Below are 27,527 nucleotides of genomic sequence, written 5' to 3' on the forward strand. Positions count from 1 at the left end.
GCCGTAAAGCGCGGAAGGTCAGCCCGGCCTCCCCCGGGCCCAGGTGAGCCGGCGCGGCCCCGCCGACCCCGCTCCGCGACCCCGGTGCGCCCGCCCCCCTCACCGCCCCGGGCCCCCATTCCCCTCCCGGCCGCCCCGCAGCGCGGGGTCGGGGGCGCCGGCGGGGGCTAGCAGGCTGAGGCGGCGGATCCCCGCCCCGGGGCTCCCTGACACCTCCGTCCCTCAGGCTCCCGGCACGGACCGGAGTCTGCGGGTGAGGTAACCTCCGGTGCTGCTGCTGGTGGAGCTGCCGCAGCCAGGCCCTGGGGTAACGATTGTGGTAAAGCTGTTCCCGACGCGGTCTCTCCAGTGCCCTGTGCTAGTTACTCAGACCACAGACTGCGTTTCCTTCTTCAGGTAAAGGCCTGGCAGCGTTAATAAGCTTATTTGTGCCCTATGAGGTTGTGACTTTTAGAAAACATTCCAGAGCATGATCTATGCCTGATGGCCCTTTCAGCTCTCCTTGGCACGGGTGTGAGAGCTTTTCCTCCTCTCGTCTGGTTCTTTGCTCATTGTCGAGTTGCACTGTGTCAAAACCAAAGGTGTAATGCTCTGTTGCTATTTCATGATCTAAGTTTAATTCTTAACGGCAAGGTTGTTTCAGGACTAATGCCCTCCTGTTTGTTTGCTCATCAGCTTTTTCATGCCCACTTATACCCGACACACCACGTGATGTTTCCTGCTGCCAGTCTTGTATGTAATAAGATAAGTGGTAATGTGAGTCTCATCTTTTCCTTCCTAGAAGGAGTGCTGCTAAGATAACGTCTGAACACATCTAGGTGGTGCTTTAGGAACAGTGACAGAGAGCTGCCAGAATGTTTCTCCGATTGCTGTCTGATGTCCAGTGGCGGGCAGCTCACCCGAAATGGAGGAGAATGACCAGCTCCCAGCGAGGCACCTCAACTACAGCAGAACCTCATCCGGTTTCCCTGCCAGCACAGGCACAGGTTGTCATCTGTGGTGGTGGAATCATGGGCACCTCTGTGGCTTATCACCTTTCCAAGATGGGTTGGAAGGATATAGTCTTGCTTGAGCAGGGCAGGTAAGGATTTCTGGTTAAAAACCCAACAAAACTGGACTTCTGTGCGGAACAGTATCTGCTGTAATTTGTTATTTCTGTCTCTTCACCGGAACTAAAGACCTGGAAGTAGCCTTTTCCCTGGGGGAAATAAGGTTATACTGGGCATTAATTACAACACTTACTGCCCCTTCCCAAGCACAGGACTGCTCTGTGAGGTGAAGAGTATCCCTTGTGCTCTTGTGGTGGGATAGCTGTGGCTCAGGGCAAGATTCCCACACAGCTGTGCCATTTCCCTCTGCAAGACAGAGAGAAAGTAAGCCAAGGAAACTTGTGGATCAGGATAAAGATACGGAGATTGTACTGCCATGGGCAAAACAGACTTATCCTAGGGAGAATTGATTTAAAATAATGACATTAATTTCATGACAGTTAAAATAGATTCAGGTAGTGAGAAACAAAAAACAAACATTAAAACACTACCTTTATTTTCCTCAACTTCACTCCTGCACTCCAGGGACATTTACCTCCCCACAGTGCCCTGAGAAACGGGGTGACACAGTGGGGTATGATCAGTACTGGGCTCCAGTGTGCATCCTGCGTATGCTGCAGTTTCCATCAGGGGAACTCTCCTCTGGTGTGGGTTTTCCATGCACCATAGTTCCTTTGGCAGATATTTAGCTGCTCTGGTATAATCACTGGTGATAATGTAAAACAATGCAGCTGGCAAAGATGATGGATGACCATTTTAAAAGAACTAGAAATCCACATTACTCCTACAGCCCCTGCTGACATCTCAGAGCAGGATGCCATGTGTGTCTAAAGCATTACACAGCTAGCAAAGCTCCAGAGATTGCAAGAGGTTATAAGCAGGCATCACTGAAACATTGCCCTGTAAGCTGGTTAAAAGCTCAGATTATCCAGTTTGCTGGAGGATTTTGTACCTCTCTGTAAAATAGCCAAGGTTGTTACAGTTTGGCTGAGCTGAAGTGCCCTCAGTGAGTTGGGTCAGCTCTCTGTAGCAGAACACACAGTTCCTGTTGAAAACTGTGCATCCCAACATTTTCCCTGTTGTTTTAGATGTCTGTTTCTGAGGGGGATTTGTAGTGTTTTCATTAAGCAGTTTGGAGATCCTGGGCATGAGACACCACTGAGACTAGGGTTTGGAGAGGTGTTTATTGTAGCAGCTTCTAATGCCCCAAATAAGTGCTGGACTGTATATTTATCATCTACTTTAGAGCTTCCCACCTGATATTGCCTTTAGGAATAATTAGCTGTGCTTCCTGGAGTTTGTGTCGTTGGGAAGCAGCAGGTTCCTTCTAGCTGCAAAGAAAAGAAATTGGGTATTCCCATCTGAGATCTTGTGAGTAGGGTCCTTCTCAGCAAAGTGGGGTGCTGGGCTGTGTTTGACAAGGGAATGTCATTTTTGCTAGCTTGGAGCCAGGCTCTGAACAGCTCATTAAAGATCTGCAGTGAATTAAGATGCTGTGCAGGCTCAGTCTGTGCATGCTCAACGAGAAATGGGAATACTGGAGTAGCAGAAATGTCTCAGGGCAAGCACAGCATGGTGAGACTGTGTTTTGGCTCTTTGGGTTGTCATTGAGTAGGGATGTAGCAAATATTCCTTACCCAGCTGAATCTTAGGTTGAATTACTGAGGAAATATAGACATGCTAGGCTGAAAGCAGTTGTGTCAAATGGAAAAATGCAGGATGGCTTTAGCAGCAGCAAAGGTAACTTGAAATTATGGTGGAAACAGGCTGCAAGGGAGATGCTTAAATCTAATTGCCTTGTCTTCCCCTGTCCATGCTGCATGGAGTTGTGTAGGTTTCTGTCTCTACAGCAGCCCTTCACCAAATAGCTCGGTGGTTATGGGACAGTTTTAGAAGGGACAAGAAACATGTGCTTGTCTATGGCAGTTGTTACAGAGTGAGAGGGACTTGCTCATACTGTAATCTTCAAAAATGCAAGACTCAAAACAAACTTAATTTTGATTTGAGGGAAATCCTGGTTTGGTGAAGGAAAGAATCAGGCAGTTCAACTTAAGTATATGATTATTTTTTTTTTTTTTTTACAAAAATGCTTTCTTTGAAAAATGTCAGTGTTTAGGACTTGTTAAAGATAAATTGTCTTGAAATGCAATGTGTTTTCAGAAGTGAGCAAAAGGAAAATCATTCTAGAGGTTGTGTCATCCCTGCATTGTCCAACTTAGTGTTGCTCTGATATGTTTGGAGAAGTTGCTGTGTGGTTTGTGCTGCCAGTGGAGCTGCTGGAGCAGCCTGGTGTGGGGGATGTACCTGGCAGCTGTATGAGGCCCTTCTCTGCGCCTTCTCCTGCAGGTTGGCTGCTGGCACCACTCGCTTCTGTGCCGGCATTGTGAGCACAGCCAGGCCCGTGTCCATAGAGCTGAAGATGGCACACTATTCAAACAAACTCTACCAGCAGCTGGAACAGGAGACAGGAGTGCAAACAGGTACTGAAAGTGTCATCACTGAGTCATCTTTGGGAAACAGAATTGGGAAACTGACACTGAAATATGACTGTGGTTTTACTGTGTCTTAAGTCTTGAAGGTCCTGTTCAGAAACAATGCATATGGACCTAATCAGATGCAAAGGGATGTCACTAGGGTGGTGACACAATGGGGAGAAGAATATCAGATGGGCAGACTGAAGGCAGACTACCTGCAAATTCTAACAGTTTGTGTGTTGTCTGTAACTTGGGCAGACACCAAAATTTTCACAAGGACATGGAAAATATATTGCACTGATTGGAGCAAGTTGGCCTGTTCTGTGCACTGATTTACTTCTCAAAAAAAAACTTGGTTATCAGGGGCACTGAAGCATAGGAAAAGCTGTGTCTCTTACTGCAGTCTAGCCTTGGAAATAACAAAAAAATTATGTTGAAATTCTCCCTCTCCCTCCAAAGTGTTTGCGCAAGTACCTAATAGGAAGAACTTGGTCACTGAAAGTTTTCTTCTAACAAAAACTTGTGAAGTATGTCAGACTCAATAGAGGTTCATAATTATGCCTGCAGTTAAGATGAATACTAATTTAGTGTAGGTGTTGGAGTGACATAATATCTGCTTTTAGTTGTCGAAGTTTTATTCTTCAGAGTAGTCATCAGATCACTTTTTGGCCAGTAACTTCTCTCTCTTTTAATACCTACCATGTGTGAAATTCAGGAGGTTTTTTTATAAAGAGGAGTATGTGAGGTAGAAAGAGAACACAATTAAAAATTAAATTGCTTTTTTGAGAAGTTCTCTCATGCACTTTTTAATTAATAGCTTGTAAGTGTTTAAAGTTATTTGAGGATGAGGGATTTCCAGGCTCCTTGAATAGTGGAAGCAACAAGTCTGGAATTGCATTAAAGCAGTGAGTCTGAGATGGAAAGGAATTCAAGATCCTGTCCAAATCTGACTTGAATTTGGTCATTGTCATAGGGTACATGAAGACAGGCTCTATTTCACTGGCTCAGACTCAGGACCGACTGATCTCTCTGAAGCGCATTGCTTCATCGCTGAAGTACGTATGAGCAGGAAATACAACTCAGCTTCAGTGTGCACCAGCTCTCCTGCAAGACAAATGACATTGTGTTTCTTATGTTCTGTGGCAGTGTAATGGGAATACCATGTGAAATTATCAGCCCAAAGAAAGTGTTACAGCTCCACCCACTGATCAACATCCATGACCTTGTGGGGGCCATGTATGTGCCAGAAGATGCACTTGTGTCATCTGCCAATGTGAGTCTGGCTCTGGCAACTGCTGCCTCACGGAATGGTAGGAGCTTTTTTTATCTATAGAGTGCTCTCCTGCATGATAGCTATGTTCTGCATCTCTTTTGATATTCTAACTGAGCACTGAAGACCAAAATTCTGTTATTTCTGTGAAGTTCAGATTCATTAAACCTGTTTATTTCTGAAAAAACAAGCTAAATTATTTCACATGCTGAGTCTTTACAAATTTCCTGGGATAGATCAAGCACTGTTTGTTGTCCTTAGTGGTTACATATTTCTCTGAAAGTACACACTCTTTCCTTCCTAGAACTGACTCATAATTACACATCAAAAGAGTTAACCACCTACAAGTGAAAAGGTGTGGCTGAGCCTTGTGGAGTAGTTAATTGGGCACATAAGTTTTGGAAATGGGTTTGGAGGTCTAGTAAGTGCTGTTTGCCCAGCACTGTGGCAAATTCGGAGTGGTTTAAAAGTGGAGGGAAAGGTTAAATAAGATAACGGGAAATAAAGGTCATTAAGGCTGAAAAGTCCATCAGATTGGAAGAAGTTGCTTAGGAAGATACCTCTCTTAGTTTCTTTTAACCCAGATTGTTTTTGCAAGCTTATTGATTTTTTCCATGAAATGACTTGTTTCCCATAAGAGAACGAGTCATGCCATGTGAAACTACAAATTTTTTGCAAAAAGGAATTGTAATGGAATGAAGTCCATAGCTGAGACTCTTTTTTTTTTTTTTTAATGTTGTTGATACTGGGGGTCTATTTAACACCCAATTTGTCACATGGAAAAAAAAAACTGTAGCTCATCATAGTCTCAGCCTGCACAAGTGATGTTTTACAAATAATAAGGTTTTGCTTAAGAATTACTGGGTCAAGAATAGAAATTTTGTCTCCTAAAGAAAATAGGCATTTTGTTTGAGCATAAGTGTTAAAACCTAACAGTCTGACACGTTAGAAGGAAGGCTAATGGCATACGGACATTCTGATGTCCTCTCCAGGTGTCCAGATTCATGAGCGGACGTGTGTCAGTCATGTCACAATCCAGAAGGGTCGAGTGACCGGAGTTGAGACTGACCGAGGGCGGATTCAGTGCGAGTACTTCATCAACTGTGCTGGCCAGGTTGGATTACTGAAATTTTTTCTTTCTTGTTTCTGTTGCTTAAGAGTATGTACACTTCCTTCTGTTTCTTTTTTTGTTTTTCTTTCGGGTTTTGAATGGTTTGTGCGTTGGCTTGGCTTGCTGGAGTAGATCAAGTCATGTTACTCATCAGCTTATCCCAGCGGGGTTATGAAGGAGGAAAAGCAGTGCTTGCCATTTACTGTGCACCAAATGCTGGGTGTTAACCTGCTGAGCAGTGCCTGCATCTTTTTGGTATAGCTCTGTCCATGGTCTCTCTGCTGGGAGGTTCACCCTTCTAACAGGAAGATCTTTGCTTTGACTGTTAGGGAGACAGCCCCTTCTCTCTCACTAATTTCCCCAAAAGTTTGTTTGCTTTTTACTCCTTAGTGGCATGTCTTCTCTGTTAGAAAATACACCTGACAATTGGAGTTTTTCAGCTAGCAGCTGTCCCCCTTGTTAGTAAAGGGTCATAGTACAGACATCTAAGTGCTGACTATTCTGCTTTTAGATGCTGAACCTAGTACTGACTTTGGTCTATAGATCTTATTTTGCTTTTGTTTGTAAACTGGTACTTCTTGGTTTGGAGTCGGGGCCCTACTTTTCTAGTCCTTGTGTTAGGAGCAGAAAAACAGTCTTTGCCCAAAACAACTGATATTCTGAGCAAAGAAAAAAGTCACGTCTGTTCCATGTCTCAGGGTCTGAACCAAATCTTGATCTTTTACGAAAGCAAAATCAGAGAGGTGATCTGTGCTTATGTCCTGCTCTTTTCCTGGAGCTGTTTTTTTTCTTTTCTGTTCTGACCTGCACTTTTTTTATTTCAGTGGGCCTATGAGTTGGGCCACTCTGGGGAGGAACCAGTCCATATCCCACTCCATGCCTGTGAGCACTTCTACCTCCTGACACATCCTTTGAAGGAGCCTCTGTCAAGCAGCTTACCAAGTAAGGATTCTTCAGCTCTTTTCACTTTTCTTGGTGAATTACACCTGCCTTTCCAAGGTGACCTGTAGTTTGTGACAAAAAGGCCAACCTCGGGCTATCGGTCCTCAGCTCGTTTGGGATTGTGAAGTCCTTCTCTCTGAATTGCTTTGAATATCCTTTTTCAGTGGTAGAAAGAATATCTTTCTTTACTCTTGGGAAAGCTTTTCCTGCAGAAAATGATTTAGAGAGTTCATCAGCTTAGCAGGAGAATGACCTTGACTCTATCTCGAGTAGTGGTTGTGTCTGAGTCTTGGATTGTTGCATTTCTGGGCTGGAGAGTGTGCTAGCCTTAGCACTATGTTTTCCTTGCAGGCTGCTGGCCCCAAATGGCCCATCTATTCCTTTCCTCCAACTGAAGCTAAGGCTTTACAATGGCATTTACATGTCTATGAGCTGTAGGGGCAACCAAACACTTGAGGTAATTGCTCCTCCCCCATGTTCTGGCTTTTAGATTTGTTAAAAAAAGCCTTTGTGTTTGAAAACTGTCGTTGAGAAGTAGAAAGCTTTACTTATTTACTCTCAGCTATTAGCAAGATTTTCTGCTTCTAGTGAGTAATGTATACACTGTCCAGGGAATTGAGATCTCTGGATGAAGCCCAAGTGCTTCACTTCTATTTGACTAATTAAAACCCCTGTGTATATATAAATGTATATGTATATGTATATATTCACATATATATGTTCTCAGCTTTTCTGTACATGGCAAAAATTGCTATGGAAGATGTCAGGTGGAGTAACATAAATACTTCAAATTGACACACTACCAGTGGAAGGAGCAATCCAGTCCTGACTGCTTGTTCTCACCCCAGTGCTGCCCACCTTCTTTGTACTGGTGGCCTGCAGTAAGCTGGATCTGTTACAAATTAACTGTTCTTAGAATAGGAAGAGAAGGAGGGTCAGGGCAGATTTGTCTTGGTGAAAGGTTTGGTCTTGGTTGCAGTTTCAGTGGAGCTAAGCCAGTATAATAGCTTACCAGTGCCACAAGGATTCTGAATCCCTCTTGTGTCCTTTGACTCCTGGGAACACTGTCCTGCTGGCTTGGGGCTCCTCAGGTTTAATTCAGTTTACTGTACTGTCCAAAAGTTAACAAGCATGGCTGCGATGGGAGCTAATTGTTTTATCTAAACTGGCTCACCAGGGTGTCACATGAGAACCAGAATGGTGTGACAGCATGATGCTGGGGAACTGAGACTGTCCCTTCTCATGCTGGGAGACTGCTGGCTTGGCCTGGCATGAGGGGGACAACAGCCTGAGACAGATATCCCTCATCTCAATTCCCTTCCCACCTCTTTTCTTCCCTCTGCAGCTATTGTTGACCCCGATGGCAGGATCTACATACGCAACTGGCAGGGTGGCATCCTCTCAGGAGGCTTTGAGAAAAACCCCAAGCCTCTCTTCACAGAGGGACGGAACCAGCTGGAGATCCAGAACCTTCAAGAAGACTGGGATCATTTTGGTATGTTAGGGAAAAAGGTTCTCACAGCAGTGAAACACGTGGCTTCAGTAGAAGGCAGAGTTCACGGCAGTGAACTGTCATTGATACCTGGGAAAGATGAATGTTGTCTCAAATTCACTCATCTCTTAATTTGTCAGTAAGTGCTGAAAAGCCCTTTGTCAAGGGCTGCAGTACCTGAAGGGAGCCTACAGGAGAGCTGGAGGGCAACTTTTTGACAAGGAGTGCTAGAACCAGAGGGAGTGGCTTCCAAATTACAGAGGGAGGAATTAGATAAAATATTAGGAAAAAATTCTTCCCTGTGAGAGTGCTGAGGCACTGACACAAGTTGCTCAGTATTCAAGGCCAGGTTAGATGGGACTTGGAGCAACCTGGTCTAGTGGAAGGTGTTCGTGCCCATGGCGGGGGGGTTGGAATGGATGAGCTTTTAAGTTCCTTCCAACCTAAACCATTCCAGGATTCTGTGATTCTTTGATATTCATGGAATGTTTAAAAACACCAGCTAATCCTCTGCATGTATTAACTTCCTCTAGAGCAGCAAGGTACTACAGCAGCTTCCCAGCATTGCTCTTCCATTTCAGATGATTTTTGACTGTCAGTGCCACATGCTGCTCCTCTTGTGACACAGTAGATCAACACTGTTGATCTGCCACATATGTGTGGTATTTTGTTTCTGCAGCTCTCTTCAGCAGGGACTGACAAGTGCATTTCTATCAGTGGCAGTTGCTTCGTGAACAGAAGTTGGTCTTGTGGCTTCCCAGACTTCATCCCACCATTGACAGTGGTGGTTTATTATATTCCAGCTGTTCTGTCTTTCTCTTCCCATTTTATTTGATTCTGGTTTTATATTCCGCATGTGTTTTTACGTGGAGGGCTCTTTCTGTAGGAAAGAGCACAGCATGTGAGTCCCTTTCTTCCCCAGCCATTCCTGCCTCTTTGATACCTGGTAAGTTGGTATGTGCCCTCTCATCTTCAAATTTGCCTTATATTCAGGAATCCAGCTTTCCCATGTGTCAGAGTTCTCTGCATCCCTTGCGAATGCACATGCCTCTGTGACCCCAGGCATGGATGGAATTTCGCTGGTTTCTTTTTGCAGTCTTGTATGTTCTTCCAGCTGTGCTTCAGGTTACATTGAATAATTTTACTTTGATTTCTGAGAGACACCATACTGATACTGTAAAAGTTTAAACTCTAGGGGGTGGAGCCGGGATGGGGTGCTGTTTTGTGCTGGCATATGCTAAAGGCTTTTAGATCCCTAGATGCCTACAGACTTGCTTAAAGATACTAGCTTCAGTAATGAGTTGCTCAAGCTCTGCACCCACTTCATTTTTGGTTTTCATTTGGATAAAATGAAGAGGCACTGCTTGCTGGCACCCCCAAATTGCCCAAGCTTTTGAAGTAGGTGCATGCTATGTTCCAGCATTGCCCTTCTGTCCGTTCAAACTTGCTGAACAGTTGAGCAGACTCAGAGCTTACTCAGGCGGTATTTGATCCTTTTCTAGGGCCGCAGTTCCTGGGGTTTGAGCTCTTGTATTACTGCTTTGATCCTTGTCGTTGGAACACCTTTTGATTTTAAAATAGTCTGTGGAGTTGCTTAAATTGGACTGGGTATGAGAACAAATCTAGCATTGATCTCTCTTTTTATCAATAAAAAAATAGCCTGTAACACCAGGCTCTCTGGAATTCTAATGCTTGAGAGAGGGAAGAGAAAGAACAGGTCAGAAAGACTCTTTCTGTTTGTAACTTCTTAGGTTATGTGAAATCTGATTAATTTAATGCTTGTGCATAAAGCTCAGGAGTATTCTTAGGGCTGAATCTTGAGGGCTTTTATCTGGAGTACTAAGCAGAGGTAACTTTTGGGCAAGAAAAGCCAAGTAGATATCTTACCCATTTATTAACGCTCTCAAATGTCAAACTGTGAAGAGTTGCCAAAGGACTTTTCCAGCGTGACTGGGCAATGAAGCAATGAGGAAATTCAATGAGGATAAATGTGAAGTGACGCAAATGCATGGGAGTGTGTGGGGATGGTCTTGTTTTCACCATGTGACATGATGCGCTTTGAACAGACCTTGGGGTTGTGTTAGTTCTGTGAAGACATCAGCACAGCAAAAGTCAAAGCAAAAGACAAGTTAGGAGCTACTGAGAAAGGAGCACAAAGCACAGTTCATTATGCAGCACTAAATCCTTGGTTTCCCAGATGCTAGGTCTTGTTCTAGGCTCCCTGTTTCCAGAGGAAATCATAGGACTGGAGAAGGTCTGGTGAAAGAGCAGCAAGAGACTGATCAAAGCTTGTAATAGATTCCAAGAATGGAGTGACTGAGTGGGCTGGGGAAAGAAGATGACAGAAGGGAAATAAGCAGATGTCTATAGAATCTGGACTGAGATGGACAAGCTAGAAGAGGAACTCCTGACTTCTGTCTCTTCTAATGCTGGGAGGCAGCAAAAGAAATTGAGTGTGAGCTTTAAAACAAAAGGCCTCATACAGTGTGAATCCTCATACAACATATTTTAACACATGGGACTCCTTGTCTGTGTCTGTTGGATTTTTTCATGAGGCTGGGAAAGACTAGTCTAGTACTTAAAAACCAGTTTAAGGGTTTCTAAATAGAGAAAAATACACCAAATTTTTAGGAAATCCTCTGAGCTGATGGGAGGTCGAGGCTTGCAGATTGCATGGGACAAGCATAACGTACATTTACCTGTTTGCACTCCTCACTATGTATCTATTTGATGTCTGTTCCTATTGCTTTCCCTAACAAAACTGAACAGTGCTCTTGCACTGTTGAAAACAATACTGGGCTCTTGGTCTGGATCAATATGGCTGCTTTTATTGTATGCAATGTGATCCATTTTGTGTAGTGTGATTCCAGGAAGTAAACCATTTCTTCTGTGACTGTATCAAAACATGGATGCAGTTTCTACCTGAAGCAGCTGAAATGTATTGAGACTGAAGGCTGTAACTTTTTGTCTCTTTTTTTTTTTTGGATCCTAGGGCCACTTCTGGGTGCCCTCCTGCGCAGGATGCCGGGTTTGGAGGCTCTGCAGATCATGCAGTTGGTGAATTGCCCAGAGTCCTTCACTCCAGACATGCGATGCATCATGGGAGAGTCACCCACTGCGCGAGGCTACTTCGTTCTGGCTGGCATGAACTCAGCTGGCATCTCGTATGGTGGGGGAGCAGGCAAGTAAGTGGTCTATCATTGTGTGTGTGTAAGTAAGGCTTTAGCCAAGAGACTGCTCCAATGGTCCTTCTGTGTAGAATGTTCTGGTTGGTATTTGTCACCTCCTCTGACAAAGACTCCTCTTTTGTTTCTGACTTGAGCGAAGGAGAGGAGCAGTTGATGTTTTCTGATTACGTTCCCCAGTGCGTATTTCAAACCTGTGTTGGATTCTTCTCTTGCCCTGCGCAGATCTCCTGCGGCATCACATGTCAGTGAACAGCTGGGGATCAAGTAAGCTTTGTTAAAGCTGTGTCAGAGGAGGTTTAGGTTGGATATTAAGAAAAGGTTCTTCACCCAGAGGATGGTTGGATACTGAAACAGGCTTCCCAGGGAAGTGGTCACAGCATCACGCCGGCTGGAGTTTAAGAAGCGTTTGGACAATGGTCTGAGGCACCTGGTGTGATTCTTGGGGTTGTCCTGTCCAGGGCCAGGAGTTGGACTCAGTGATCCTTGTGCGTCCATTCCAACTCAGGATATTCTGTGATTCTATGATTCTATAACGGGTATGATTATTTTTAAACTACCATGAAGAGATAAAAGCTTAGCAAAGTGTATATTCCCTCATCTTCTGTGCTTCATGATCCCCTTTAATTTATCATTTGATTGAAGTCTTTAGATCATTCAAGTTGACACAGCAGTTAATTCCTCTGAAAGCAGTGTGAATCTGTTGCTGAGGAAACACTAAAAATGTGATGCCAATGCTGACAGTAGTTTGACTGTCCCCTACAGTAAGATAAGGGGTGTAATAATTTCCTAGTAAAATCCAGTTCCTGTGTTAATGCAGATTCTTAGACAGGCATTTAAGTGTGGTCTCAGCAGCAAAGTTGCTGAACGATCATTTCTCCCTCTGATTATCATTTAGTTTTGGTTACTGAACTTTCCTTCTGCCACACAGCCTTTTTAACAAACTGCTCATTTTTCATGCTGGTGTTAGTATCTGCATTTGTTTTCACTGGTTTTTGTCCATTGTCTAATAATTTAACTCACCAGAGAAACAACTCATGATTATTTTTTTATTGTCACATCAAATACAGAGAATCTTTGCAGTGAGGTTCTCTTATGAATCAAAATCATTTCTGTACGTGGAAGCACTATTTGTCTGTTTTTTGCTACAGCCTCAAAAGTAAACAGCTTAGCTTGCTAGTGTAGCTTTTGATGATCAGTTCCAAACCCCTTTGTTTTGTTGTCTACTAGCTGTGAACAGAACCTTCTGCTCTGCTAAATTCTGAGTTGCTTGTGTCCGTTAGCTCTGGAGAATGCCTTCCTCCTTCACTGCTGGAAGTGTAGCTAAACGTAACTTGGCTTGCACCTCGTGCTAAATGAATGCTGTCACTGCTGGTTTGTGGCTGAGCCTACACCAGGCGATGAGAAATGAGAAAACAGAAGCATCAAACTCCAACTGAAATGTATTTGCATTTCCTTTTGTATCAGAACCCAAGGACTTGACACAATGTCAGCCAGGTTACCTGTCCAGGCTCTGGCTTCATTTAGCATGTGTCCTGAACTTCCTGCTGCCCTGTAAGCTTCATCCTAATGGGCAATTAGTAATTTGGAAATCTGGTGGCTGCATTTTATGAAGGGAAACTTTCCAGATTCTGCTAGTGTTTAGAATACTATGTTACGTGTCTTCTCTCTCCCCGTTGTAAGAAATTTTCATGTCTCAACTGCTTTCCTTCTGACTTCAAAGCTACACTCTTTCCATTAAGACATTGGCTGATGTCTCAGTCTGTCTTTATTTCTTCTATCAGGTACCTGGCAGAGTGGATAGTAAATGGGTATCCATCAGAAAATGTCTGGCCCTTGGATCTGAAGCGTTTTGGAACCCTTCAGAGCAGTCGCACTTTCCTCCGTCACCGTGTGATGGAAGTCATGCGTAAGTGAGGTCTCTGCGTTCAGCTCTGGCCAGGCTGTCCAAGATTTTCCCCTACACTGTCTCTCCTCTGCCATCACTCTGAGAAACATTTTCCTTTTTCCTGATCTCCTGCTTGGCAATACAGCCCCTTCCCAGGAGAAAGGAAAGGATGCCATTTTTTTTTGTATGCCAGCATTCTTACTAACTTTTCTAAGAAAATGCTGTTGGTACCTTGCTCTCTGCTATTTCCGTGCTTTGCCTCTGATATAGGGATATTTGTAGGTATCTGTAGGACTCCAGCCTAAAAAAGCAATGCCAAGGTCTTAACTGGAAATGTTATGATTGTTATTCCTTGCACATCATTACAGTGTGGAAATACCACCACTTCCAACTTATGGCTGGGTGACCTAGTTATCTTGCATAATTCAGGAAGTCTTCGTAGACACACTGCTTTCTCCTGTCAAAGTTTGCGATAAATACCTTGCAGAATAGATTAGAGATGCCATTTTTCTTGTCTAAAGCCATGCTGTGTTTCCTCCTTTTGTTTGAACATCTGTCATATTGTCTGAATATTGTGGATGACTTCTTTTCAAGTTTGAAATAGAAGTACGAAGTGCTCCACAAGTTGCATAACAGGAACAATTATTTGAATACCAAATCTAAACTAAAAACATATGTTCGGATGAAAGCAGAGAAGTTGGGTAAACCTCTTAGCCCTGCTATATCTGGGGAATAAAAACCTTATGCGGCTTTGACCTTCTTCCCAGAAAAATCACTTTATACTCTGGGCATTATTCTGCTATTGCTTTCCCATACAAACCTCCATTCTGATAGCTACAAAATCCCTCTAGTTTTTACAGACTGAGCAATGTATTCCATTTTTGAAGTGTTATGTTCCCATTCTAATCTAGTCTTCCCTATACCCGCTCTCTCAGGAGTACCAATTTGAGATATTGCCAACAAATTCATTAAATTGTTAGCTATGCGGCAGAAATGATGGAAGTGTTCAGTAAGAGATATTTGGCTTATCTTCAATTTTAGGCAGTTTCTGACCTAGGCAGAATCTTAACATTTTTAAAAGTACTATAAAGTAGTCAAACATCCTTAAGTTATTACTCTCCACTGTTAACTGAGGAGAATGCTCACTGTTTATTAGGGTAACTTGTTTTCTAAATGAAAATATTCTATACTAGCTGAACAAATACAGAAGCCATTTGGAAAAGCTTCCATGATTACAAAAGGCTGAATTGCCAGTATTTAGGAAGGCAAATTAGATGGTCCCTGTAGCTATGGGCTGCCTACCCCAGCATTAACATTGTCAAAATATCTGATACAGTGCACTGCCAGGGAAGAATCCTGCATAATTAATGCCAGTCAGCATGACTTCATGAAAAATAGAGTTTTTGTTATCTTGCAGAATTGTCAGGAGACCATAAGTATCTATAAATATAAGTGTTCTGTGCTAACATTGTTACTCTGATTTTGAAGAGCTATAAATGGATCAAAATGGATTTGTGGATTTTCAAAAACAGGAAAAGGAAGGTTGAAGCTGTTTTGAGGGAATTTTATTAATGGTTCAGATATTAGTAACTACTGATAATCTGGAAGAAAAGTTTAGATAAAGATAATCACTTTGCCTAATAAAGTATCTTTATGACCATTGCAGCCCTCATGTGTGATCTGAAAGTTCCCCGCTGGGACTTCCAGACTGGGAGGCAGCTGCGCACTTCACCACTGTACGACCGCCTGGATGCACAGGGAGCCAGGTGGATGGAGAAGCATGGATTTGAGAGAGTCAAGTATTTTGTCCCGCCTGGGAGTGGTGAGATGCTATTTTCCTCTGCCTAGTGCTTCCTGATTGGTCTTGATGTAAGATCTTAATTCATCTAGTTTATGAATTTTTCCTTTGATTTTTCTTTGTATTAGATCTGCTGGATTTGGATCACAGCAAAACCTTTTACAAACCAGACTGGTTTGATATTGTGGGTTCTGAAGTCAAGTGCTGTAAGGAAGCAGTTTGTGTTATTGACATGTCGTCTTTTACCAAGTTTGAAATAAGTGTAAGTACCTAGGAAGGGACCACCTGGTAAAGGTGACCTTTAGTTTATTATTGCCTGCCTTTGCAAAAAACTCTGTGTGCTATTGAGGATAGATAGAAGTCGTCACACTGTATGGCTAAATTCAGGTTGTACCAAAGTATTTAGCACAGATTGGGTTTTGTCTGTCAAGGGCCCAGTTTATAGAAATATCTGCTCAGTCTATACATAGAATTTGACCTCCAGCACTGTGCCACTGTTGTATTCTGTTAGGCTTGAGACATCAGTGCCACAATCATCACAAATTGAAATAATTTAGGCCAGGATGTTGATGCGATCTTAAGCTGCCCCAGTGGATTTGTTTTGCTCAGGCAGCTTGTCTGACTTTCTCTTCCTTTTGATTCATGTAGTCCACTGGAGACCAGGCCTTGGAGAGTCTGCAGTATCTCTTCTCGAATGACCTGGATGTGCCAGTTGGGCATGTTGTGCATACAGGAATGCTTAATGAGAAAGGAGGGTATGAGAATGACTGCAGCATAGCCCGACTCAGCAAGCGCAGGTGGGTGTGCAGACAGCATCTTTAGCCATCACTCTTTGGGTGTTTGAGCCTTTAAGGACTTCTTCATGAAGGTTATAAACTTTCATCACCATCCTGAACTAAAAAGTCTCACTTCTCCACTAGTATTCCTAATTCAGTAACTCAAGCAAAAGGGAGCTTCTGAACTCACAAATATTGGGGAAAATAAGCCTTTTTCTGGGATTACAGATGAACATAGATTTCCTCAAAAATTTAGACCTTCAGATGTTTAATCTCTTAATTGAGATACAAATTGTTTTTAGCAGTCACTGGAGTTTATTAATTTAGGTAACTATTTAAAGTGCAAACTAACTCCTGACCAATGTCAGTATTGGAATTGTGCATTGAAAATATTACTTTTTGATAATTTCAATTTTCATTGCAGTATATGTACTCTAATTCTCAGTTCTGCAGTCTTTTATCATTCTTCTTGTGCTCTCTCATGCAAACTGACATGATCACAGGATTTTACCCTTAGCCTCACCAGTTTGGGCTCTCTTTGGCATCTGATTAAAAGCTTTCTTGTTTTTAGAAACTTCATGGCCATGTCCCAGCTGAGTGTTGGATTTATTTTTCTGGATGGTTTTCTATGTGTGTTTTCATTGTATTGGTGTGAAAGCATTTTGTTGCTTCTCTTTCAGTTAGAAAATCCTTTTCTTTCTCTTCCACTTCTGCCTACGTTCATGTATTGCTTGAAAGTATTGTCCTTCTCTGCGTGGAACCAGTAGTTTCTCTCCTTGCCTAGTGGTTTCTACAGATGTTGATGTACTTTAACTCACAGTTTGTATCAGACACACACACAAGCAGCTCATTTTCCCATATAAAGTGGAGTTCTGTTTTTGGAAACTGTTAGTAATAGCCACCACTGTGTGTTAAAAGACTGTTTTAGAACAAGAAATTGTTGTGTGAACCATCTCTACTCTGAGAGTAGAGAGACTCACTGGTGGTGAAGAGCCCCAAGTCCCTTCTGCACGCCAGTTGTGACCTTTGAGATACTCTGTCACCTTTCTGCAGAACTCCCTGTGTTCCACATCTGGTCACTTCTTGTTGCCAGACCACTGGTAATGCTTGAAGTGGGGGATTTCTTTTCATGACAGATGTGAGAGCATTAATCCAGAGACTTTAGCTGTGGTTTTCACAAACCAGCTTGTTTTGGTCTCCTGTTTGCTTGGAAACTGCTGAATAGCTCGAGTAGTTGATGAATGAAGAATGAACTGGTTCACTTTGTGGTTTTTCTTTCATTGTTTCTTGGGTTTGATTTGTCTGTTCCAGCTTCTTCATGATTTCCCCCACTGACCAACAAGTTCATTGCTGGACCTGGCTGAAGAACCGCCTGCCCGATGACAGCAACCTGGTCCTGGAGGATGTGACCTGGAAGTACACAGGTAAGAAATCACCGAAAGCAGACCTCCTCAGACAGCTCAAAATCACAAATGGTGTCTTGTGCTACATGCCAGTTAATTATTTAAAGTGCCTGGAGTTGCGATTTACTCTCCTTTCCAAATATTTGGATGAAAACAGCAGTTTTCAGAGACTTTTTTTCTGGCAAGCCATGAGATAGAGGATAGCATTCTTTTACTGTGGACTATCAGGAGAGAGTTTAATGACTCTCTTCTCTGTTCTTAAATGTAAACATACCTATTAGTTCAGTAGGACTACAGAAATTGGAGCAGCACGTTAGACACAAGGCAAGAGTTCTACAGTCTCATCCTCATGCTGTTTTGTTCCCCTCTTTAGCTCTCAATCTGATTGGCCCCCGTGCTGTGGATGTCTTGTCAGAGTTGTCCTATGCCCCAATGACTGCAGAACACTTCCCCTCTCTCTTTTGCAAGGTGAGTGACTGTGCTTCTGTCCTCACTCTGCTAGGTTTTTCAAAGTATGCGTGAAAAGAGGGGAAAAATGTTTTGGATAACTGGAGGAGAATTGAGATTTACAGGAAGATTTACTGCAGTTACTGAGCTAGGTTGGTAAAGAACTCACTAGGCTCACTTGTCTTTGGGTTCTGTTTGCTAAATATATAGGTGAATGTGCATTTGTTTTCAGTATTCCTCTCCCTGTAGACTTGTCATCATTTGATATCTTGACATGTTTCATATAATCAATTACAAAGCTGTCAGAGGGGCAGCTAGGATTGGGGACTCTGACATCATTGTCTCCTGTCAACCTGTTAATAGCAGACAGTTGCTATTCAACTTCTGTTCTTCTGTCTTGTATTTAGAATACAACCTGTGTCCTGACCTAGTTCCAGGGCTTATTGCCAAGAAATGACTAACAAGTTTGGATAATGTGACATCACTATTTGAATTTGGACATTTAAATTTGTTGCAAGTGTGTGTGGGTGGCGAAGGGCAGAGAGGGCTGGGCAGTGTGGATGTGTTGCGCATTGTGCTCCTTCTAGATCTCTGTGCTGTGTTCCAGTTTGGATGATTTCACCCCCTCTGATTCTGCAGGAGATGAGCGTGGGCTATGCTAATGGCATCCGTGTGATGAGTATCACTCACACAGGAGAACCTGGCTTCATGCTTTATATCCCCATAGAGGTAAGAGTGCACTGTAGCCTGAGCTAATTAAAGCAGTTGCTTGCATGCATAAATCGGAAACATTTTCCAAGTTGGCTCCAGGTGATGAGATGTCTGATTTGCACCACGGGGAAGCTGCCTGCAGGCACCAGGGGGAGTTTCACTGCTTAATATTGCATTCCAGTGGGGCAGAGCTCTTGTGCTTCAGTGGCAGGGGACAGTGACATTCCTGGTAGTGACAGATGCTGCTGTTCTCTCCTGGTGCCAGTGTGTGTTTCACCCTTCCGTTGCAGTACGCCCTTCACGTGTACAACGAGGTGATGAACATGGGGCAGAAGTACGGGATTCGCAATGCTGGTTATTACGCGCTCCGCAGCCTGCGCATTGAGAAGTTCTTTGCATTCTGGGGCCAGGATCTGGATGCTTTTACTACTCCTATGGAGTGTGGACGCGAGTTCCAGGTCAAGCTGGATAAGGTACACCACCTTCTGCACTGGTGTTGGTGGGAGAGCAGAACTGGACTGAAAGGCTGCCAGCCAAGCAGATGCATGTGTTTTTATGGAGCTGTGTGCAGTAGCTGTAACATATATTCTTGTACTTCAGAAGGCTGCTAGAAATACAAAAATGTTCTGTCTTTCTCCTTCCTGGGCAGCATTCCCAGTGACCTGAGCTTTATGTGTGCGGTGCCCAATGTGGCAGTGCTCGCTCTGTACCTTACAGATGCTCAGAATTCTTGCTTCTCCAAGCAGTTTTCCCAATCTGATGAAGCAAAAGCCAGCCTGTGCAACAAGTGATATTTAATGGTGTTAAGTATGAGGCTAGGCACCAATAATAGGTGTTCTCTATTTTTAATAAAACAGAGGAGTTCATAGAACAGTATAGAGTTATATCATGCTTTTGTGGTAGCAGGTGCTGTTGCTATCACTGTCCTGTTTTCTTTCTTCCATCTTTGCATGAGCCAAAACAAATGCTTTTGTCAATTCAAGGAAAGAATGTAGTGACTAAGGACACTAATTTCATATTAGTTACAGTTTGCCTCTGGTTTATAAAGAAGGGCAGACTTCTGGAACAAGAAAAATGGCAAAAACTGGAATGGAGATGTGGTTTTTACTAGAGTGAAAATTAGAATGATTTTTTAAAAAGCAGCTTCACAAAAATTTCTGTCTTATAACATCTGGAGCAACAAATATGGCAGAAAAGCTATCTGAGCTGGGCTTCTTATGTATGGAGGCAACTCATTTTGATAGGGCATAAGTTCCAAGCGTAAATTGTCCTTGTTGGCAACCTGGTCTGCTGCAGCTCAGCAGCTGCCACAGTTCATGTCCCTCATACCAGCTGATGCTCCCTTTTCCCCACAGGGAATGGAGTTTCTTGGCCAGGAAGCGCTGTGGGAACAGAAGCAGAACGGGGTGTACAAGCGCTTTACCATGTTCATTCTTGAGGACCATGACACGGATATGGACCTCTGGCCCTGGTGGGGGGAGCCAATTTTCCGCAACGGCCGCTACGTGGGCAAGACCACCAGCAGTGCCTACAGCTACACCCTGGAGCGCCACGTCTGCCTCGGCTTCGTGCACCACTTTGATGAGAAGACGGGAGAAGAGCTGGTGGTGACGACAGACTTCATCAACCAGGGAGAGTACGAGATCGACATTGCCGGGCAGCGCTTCCAGGCCAAAGCCAAGCTCTATCCCTTCAGCTCCCTCTTCACACAGCGGCGCCGCAAGGATGAGGTGGAACTGAGTGGCTACCAGAGGGAGTAGTGCTGAGCAGACTAGACCTGCCCCTTGTCCCAAGCTGGAGTCTTCTCCCACCATCTTCCAGCCCTTTCTCCTCACCTCATATATATTTCTTTCTTTTCCTTTCTTGTCTTGCAACTTTTAAACTTTTTCCAGTGTGTTACATTTTGTATATTTTAAATCTTTAATTTTCAAGCTTTCCCAACCCTGTCTGTCTCCTTCAACCTTTGCCAGGCTCCCCTGTGCCCCAGTGGATGAAGCACAGTGCTGAACATTCAGGGATGCCTGCATAGGAGTGAATCCCACCAAAGGCCCTGGCCTTCTAGTGATGGGAAGGGTTGGGCTGATCCCCTGAAGACTGCACCCTTCCTCTCTCCTCTCCAGCATAAGGCGTGGGACAGCAGGTCTTTGCTGCCTGTGGTTCAGATGATGGCTGACCTCACCCTGCTCTCCACATACCATGTTGTAGAGGGGTTGGTGTGTCAATGCACACAGCAATAGAACGATCAGCTACCTCACTGGCATGAGACAAAGCATTGTGTGAGCACAGCCTAGAGACAGGTTTTGGTGTTGTCCAGCCTGTCACTGCCCTCCTTTGTCCACCATTTCGGTTTTTCCCTAGCAGGGAGTAGATTTAACATCGGAGTATCGAGATGACAGTAGCATTGGTAAGTGCGTTGTTGGTGGGATTGGATTTTTGTGTGGGGTCACTGAAACTAAATGGCCTTCTATAAATATAGTCAAAGATCAACATGTGCATTTCACTTCTATAAAGGAATGTTGTTTTTTCTTTTTTATTAGCAAGAATACTGATTTCTAACAAGGATAGATGTTAGTGTTTAATGTTAAATAGCAGTGTTGAAATGCTGCTTCTGTTTAAGCTGCACAATATACAGTCTCTTTGGGGATTGTCTTTCACTGTTTGTGACTTGGTCAAACTCATCTGGCAAGGTTCATGGAGAACTTGTGTTGGTTTGGGGAACTTGAGCAGCAGGAGGGGATACTATCTTGTAGTTTCAGCTGCCTGTGATGATTTTGAAATTTTAGGAAAAGACATTTGTCTCACCTGTGGTGTGAGAAACACTGGGTTTTCTACTGTGGTGAGAAAATGTCTCAGCGGCTCCTGCTAGACTCAAGAATTTGTCTTCTGTTTTCCTCCTCAAATCTGTTGCACTTCTTTATCTCTCAGTAGTACCTCAGCTGAAGGGATTGAATAAGGGAGTGAAAAGAGCATGGTAGTGGGATTATAAATTGCTTTCCTTCAGCATTGCTTTTTGCATCTGGCTTCTCATACAGATGCTCCAGATGGTGCAGCTGGAAATTCACCCCTTCTTCAGGTGTAAAAATATGCCAGTTCAGTCACTGATGGTAAATGGTAAAGAAATGGGGGAATGCTGAATTGCCTTTTGCGCATTTGCATCCTCTTCATGATTTGAGCACAATCAAAAACTAAGACTCTTTTCATTTACTTGAAAAAGATCTGTTAAATGTTTTCCCTGCCTCTGATACCACATACTCCTCATGATCTTTCTGCTTCAGCATCTGTTTTGGACTTCACACACAACCTTGCACTGATGTCTGCCCCGTTAGCTGTGTTGAACACTTTCTCTATGGTCTAAAACCTTTTTTGGGCACTTTATTTTCCAGTTAAATGATGAGCATCAGTAATGTAAATATGAGCTCAAAACCTTCCCTGGTTCTTGTTTTAAGTTTGTTTTCTGCTGCTTTAGTTGCTTAAAGCTGTATCTTCAGTTGGGTTTGTGGCTGCCACTTCAGGAAACTGTAAGGGAATTTAGGATTTGAGCATATGGTGTAGTAGGTTGAATGTAGATGTCAATTCTCTGAGCATGCGTTCCTTTGTCTGTGGTGAGTTCCACTGAAGTGTGTGGCTTCTTCCAGGATTTCAAACCTAGTTCTGAATTGACATGCAAAGTTTTCCAGTTTCTGAAAAGGAGTGATGGCACTGGGGCAGCTTTTTGAGATCTCGCAGCCCAGAGTACTCTCTGTGGCTGCTGTAGGCAAGATTCCACCTGCTTGTCATTTCTTCCAAATTCCCGTTATTGCTCTCTGAACTGAAATTTTGCCTGGTGTGTTAGAATTAATTGCTTAAATGAAAGGTTCATAAAGCATCTAATAGCAGTTTAAACTCTATAATTCCTTCTTGCTCATCTTTTCTGCTTAGAGAAATACCACTATCCCATTGTTCCCATGCTGGACGTGTGTACCCAGGAGGACCTTGGTCCTTCCCCGTTGGTTTTATGGGTCACTGCTTCACCTTCCTTATCCATAGAAACAGGAATTCAACCAAAGAAAGAGTTTTGTATGTGATATTTAGGATGTGGAGTAGCCTTTCTGCTTAGGATTCTTAGAGCAGCCCTTCTGCTTAGAGTTTATTGACTGACTGTTGTGGCTAAGGCATGATACTCCTTCAGGAGAAGGCAAAGTATAGGGCCAAGGTGTGCTGAAGTTTGTATTGAAACTGCTGAAGAGAGATTTAAGCTTGAGCTGTTCAGTTCTCTGCAGAGTAAGAACTAGTTAAGACCAAACTGGAAAGCTGGCAGCATCATGTCCTTTACCAGCCTCTTGTTCCAGCCGCATTATATTCCTTCTTGTGATTATTTTTCCTTTTCCCTAATTTATAGGTGCCTGCTAGTTCCTCAGGCAACTTTTCATACATGTGTGTCTCTTCTCCAGCAGTTCTGACAGTAAAATTGTGTTTTATGAGCTACTTTTGTCACTATGTCTGCTAAGGTTTATTTTATGTCTGAAAGGTTTATTTTATGTCTAGATCTATTGACTTTTCCATACCAAAAATAGAGAGTGGAAATAGTTTTCCACCATGATGGTAGATATAGCAACACTTCGTGTAACGCTGTGTTTGCAGTTTGAGACTTGGATGGTTTGGTAATTGTCAGTCTTGCAGTTCATTAACGCCTACTCTGACCTTCCCTGCTATGAATTCTGTTCTTGTTTTATATCAGAACCTGAGAGATCTTTAACTGCTGTTCACGCTTAGTCGATTTAATTTCTGGTGTAGCTATTTTTAAACTTACAATGTAAAGAATAGTTTGCCTTTACCAACTCGAACACCCGTCAAGAGGACAATTGGATCACGTTTTAAAATAGTGATACTGAATTGGAGGAAGATCCTTCTAGCGTAGTGTTTTCATCTCGAGGTATTAAGCAGTGATGTAAGACTCTAATCCCTTTATCTGATGATTAAAGTAGAGTGCATAAAAAAAGAACAACTAAATGTGTTGAAGAGTTACTACCTCTAGTACACCTTCAAATTAGAAAATTAAAAATCATATCTTTGAGGCTGCTGTAGCATAGTCTTAACATCTAAGATGGTAAATAACAGGGACTGTAAAATTCTACATCCTGATTAGCATCATCAAAACTGCCTTAAAATGCTTTTGCTAAAAGAGGTAGTTTGTTCTCATTCTGCACAGTAAGACTATGAACCTTGGATTGGGAAACACAAAAATAGCATCCCCTCTCCGTGGCAGTGGAAGGAGAAATGGCCTCATTCTGTGCTGAAGCAGCAGCTGCAGGTCTGCTGTCTGCACCTCGTGTGTATCAGTCACAGGGTTGTTAGCAGTTCTCTGAGTCTTGCTGTCCGGAGTGGGAACAGCCCTGTAGATTCTGTTCATACAGGCATCTTTGGAGGGAAGGTAGCCAGTGAATCCATCTCAGTGTGCCTCCTTGGGAAGGGCTGGCTTGCCCAAGTGCCATCTGGAGTCAGGGGAACTTATGGAAGACACAGCACTTCCTTCCATTAAATGATTTTTACAGTGAGATTATATTGTCTTAACCTTGCTGTGTCCTTTCCTAGGTTCTCATGTTTTGTTAGTGCTTGAGTGAGTACTGCAAGGCTTGAGTAAAACTGGTACTAGAAAAGCGGGAGTATATTGTTCACATTTAACGGTCTGAGGATAAAATTAACGGTCTATTTCTAGAATTATGTTTTCTGTTTCAGGAGGATGTGTTACAGTTACTTTCACATCCATCTTTGCCAGACTTAGTTTCTATTTGTTTTCTCCAGTATCTAGATTTGACAGGCCTTGTTGGACAGTTTCTTATTTTTTGGCAAGGAGGGGAGGGTGTGTGAAACTTGCACTGCATCTCCACATCCCTGTGTAAGCTCGGGCTCCTCCTTGCTACTGTTGCATTTGAGTTGCCATCGATCATGTTGCTCTTCCTGTAACGCCTCCAAACTCTGCTGCTGTAGAATTTCTCATGCACAAGGTTCTTCTCTTCTACCTGATGCTTTGTCATTGGAGCCAGGTTGGTGTTAGATCTGTGTCTCTGCATCAGCTTAAGTTATTCAACTTTTAGGTTGTGCTGATACCGACATCAGAACTCCAGGTTTGTAGCTGCTGTAAATCCCATCATTTAACCCTCCCTTTTCCCTGTGCCAGAATTTTCCCACTGTCCTTAACACTTCTTTAGTCTCCTTCCTCAGGTGGCTGAGTACATTAGTTCCTGTTGCCATCAGAGAGTGAGGCTTGGCAAAATAAAAACTGGTGGAGAGATGGTGGAGTGGCTGAGCTGAGGTGAAAGGAGAGGTGCAGCAAAGGTTTGATCCTTTGCTCGTTACTCAACTCCTTAAGCCCACCCTTGGAGAGATGATCAGCCTCAATTCCCAGCTCAGGGAGTATCTACCTCTGCAGCCTTGATGCTGGACAACTAGGAGCCATGGCTCTAGGTGAAGCTGGGACAGCATTAGTGCTTGTTTCCCAGCACACATTTGCCCCTCTCATTGGGATGAAGGAAATGGTTCTGCACAGGAGAAGTGGGGACTGTGGGGACTCTGTGCACTTGATTGCCTGGAACACTTTTGTCTCCCTGCCACATTCTTGTAGCTGTAAAGGTATAGCACTGACATCACCAGCCTCATCCTTCCAACACATTTGATCCAGAATGGTGACATTTTGGGAAGAGATCTGTAAAAATGAGATAGTTCCCGTGTCAGGGGAATGGGGAGTTGCTTGCAAGGGCAGAAGTAATTTTTAAAGAAAAACACAACTCTTGGCTGCTGATAATGGTGAGCAAAATGTTCACAACTTTCATATTTGTCTTCCCAAATGAGTCTATTATAATACTGGGTCAGAATAATTTCCGCCTATTTCAGGATGCTTTCCTGTTTTAAACCAACTTTTCCTTTATTGATTGTTTGGATTTCTATTAAAAAAATAAAAAAGGGATGCAGTCACGGAACAAAACTCGGCAAAGGCGGGAGTTGGTGTCATCTGATGACTTCAAGCTGTCACTAAAAAGCATTTGAAAATTTTCTTTGCACTTTAAACTTTCCTGAAGTATTATGGCTGTAGCAGTGTGCTTATAGCCCTTGGCATGAGTAGTCTTTGCATTTGAGAAAGGAAAAAAAGACTGAATATTTATAAATGCCTTAAAGCTTTAGGTGAGGCACTGGCTGTGCCTGCCATTTGATTTCCTTCCTGGAAAGCTGTGTGCTGTGTGCCCAGAGATGGTAATTTTGAGCAAGCACTGGGGAATGGTGGAAGTTGCTGTTGCAGTACGAGACTGGAATTTGTATGGAGCTGGGAGCCCTTGTGCCTGTTCAGCTGCTAGGCTGACACCTTCCTGTTTGTTTCCCCCTCCCAAAATGGATTTATTCACTTTTTCCTTGTGGTGTAATGGGTTTTCTTCTTTCTCTAAAGAAGCCTGGGCTGGCGTAGAGTACTCTGTGGATGTCTCGTTACATTAAAGGAAACAAAATTCTCTGCCTGAACACTTCCCTGCTGTACCAGCTGACATTTGCAGGCAGAAGTCAGAAGAAGTGGGAGGGGAGAGGATCTGCTACTGCCTGTTGTGTTTGCTGAGATGGCTCTGAGACTTCTCATCTCCCATTTGTCTCAAAGCTGGGCTGGATTACTGATGTTAGGCTGGCTTCTGGATTACAGCGCAAACCGGAGCTGCTTTGCAGGTGTGGCATGCTGGGCTGATGTTGTTAGAGATTCCACCTGCTTGGAATAAAGAATCCCAACAAAGAGGAGCAGTACATTATAATGAGGAAAGTGTTCACATTAATATTTACTGATTTGTTAATACTGGTAACAGTTGATCTTCGCACATGGATCCTCGACACCTGCTAAAAGCAGAGCAGATACTTGGGAGTTGTCAGCTATCCCAGCTAGGACCTGATCCATTTTGTGTGTGTGGAGGCAGATCTGTGCTGTTACCTTTCACCATGGCACCGCTGAGATATTTTCCATGCTAAAATTCCCTCCTTTTCCTATAGTGGGACAGATCTCACTTCTTCCCCTATAACCAGAGGCAAATTAGTATCTCTGAAGTCCTTGACAGGTTCTCCTGCATCTCCTAGTCAGGCTTGCAGCAGGATACTCATCCAAACCCCCCTTCATGCTTTGTCTCCTAAGACCAGATTTTAAAAGGACTGGGAAGATTTCTGATGCGTGCTGCTGCCAGAATTTTAACAACTGAAGTTTGAACCTGTGAAAACATTTTTCTAGTGCCTTACACTTGTGAATGTTGTGCAATGGATGTCGCTGGGGTGGGACAGAGCAAGGAGCAGTGTCAGCAGCACGGTTCCCCATCCATTGTGGCCGTTTCCCTCTGCCCGTGCAGGGCCCTGGCAAGCAGGTACCAGCAGGTTGTCTCCAGCAGCACAGGGAGGCTCTTTAATCCCTTAGTGGTGTGGGGTCAGAGAAAGTTCGTGCCAGGTACTCCTCCTTTGAGGGGAACAGTAGTCTCAGCCCTGCTGAGTTTGGATTTGGAGTGATTTAGGAGAGACAAAGCTGCTCTGATTGCCAGACCCCGTGGCAGAGGACATGGACGGTTGTTCCCAAGCGCACAAGTCAGGGTGAGTTTGCTGCTCTCCACTGAGGCCGTGTTGTCATGTATGCTGTATTTATATCATGCTTGATTTCATTTCATATTTTGGTTGGCTTAAATGTTGCTAGGTTTGTATATTAATAAAGAGGCATTTTAACTACTTCTGAATTTTGCTGTTAGTTATGCAGGACCCTTGTGTGTCAGAATCCAAATACCCCTGGTTGACTGGGTGGGATCCTGCAGGGACACAAGGCTTGTTGAAGGGTCCAGCCCCAGGAGGTGGAGTGAGTTCTAGACCTGCTGCATCACCCTGGGGAAGTCCCCTCCCTTCCTCTGCCTGTAGCCACATTCAAAATTATGTCCTTCAACAACTCGTCCATGTCACTCATTCCCTCTGCTGTGGTGGGGCTCAGGGACACGGGCTGCATG

At 43.6% G+C, this 27,527-nt stretch overlaps 1 protein-coding gene across 4 annotated transcripts; it reads left to right on the top strand.

The window, feature by feature from the left end:
* PDPR (pyruvate dehydrogenase phosphatase regulatory subunit) lies at positions 1 to 27,258 on the top strand. Of its 4 annotated transcripts, XM_066194437.1 has the most exons (19): positions 1 to 43; positions 227 to 396; positions 782 to 1,081; positions 3,396 to 3,529; positions 4,497 to 4,578; positions 4,670 to 4,833; positions 5,786 to 5,907; positions 6,729 to 6,846; positions 8,192 to 8,341; positions 11,331 to 11,523; positions 13,308 to 13,432; positions 15,078 to 15,233; positions 15,338 to 15,471; positions 15,858 to 16,006; positions 17,297 to 17,409; positions 17,762 to 17,856; positions 18,475 to 18,564; positions 18,837 to 19,019; positions 19,902 to 27,258. In XM_066194437.1, the coding sequence occupies exons 3-19, from the start codon at positions 855 to 857 to the stop codon at positions 20,304 to 20,306; spliced, it is 2,640 nt and encodes an 879-aa protein (XP_066050534.1). In that variant the 5' UTR covers positions 1 to 43; positions 227 to 396; positions 782 to 854; the 3' UTR covers positions 20,307 to 27,258. The 4 variants fall into 4 exon arrangements, with proteins under 4 accessions (XP_066050534.1, XP_066050535.1, XP_066050533.1 ...); XM_066194438.1 differs by lacking the exon at positions 227 to 396 and having other exon boundaries at positions 2 to 43; XM_066194436.1 differs by having other exon boundaries at positions 23 to 396.
* The last annotated feature ends 269 nt before the right edge of the window (positions 27,259 to 27,527 follow it).

This window comes from Chamaea fasciata, unplaced genomic scaffold, assembly GCF_029207755.1.
Source record: "Chamaea fasciata isolate MVZ Bird 193981 ecotype frontalis unplaced genomic scaffold, bChaFas1.0.hap1 SCAF_12, whole genome shotgun sequence".
Taxonomy (NCBI): domain Eukaryota; kingdom Metazoa; phylum Chordata; class Aves; order Passeriformes; family Sylviidae; genus Chamaea; species Chamaea fasciata.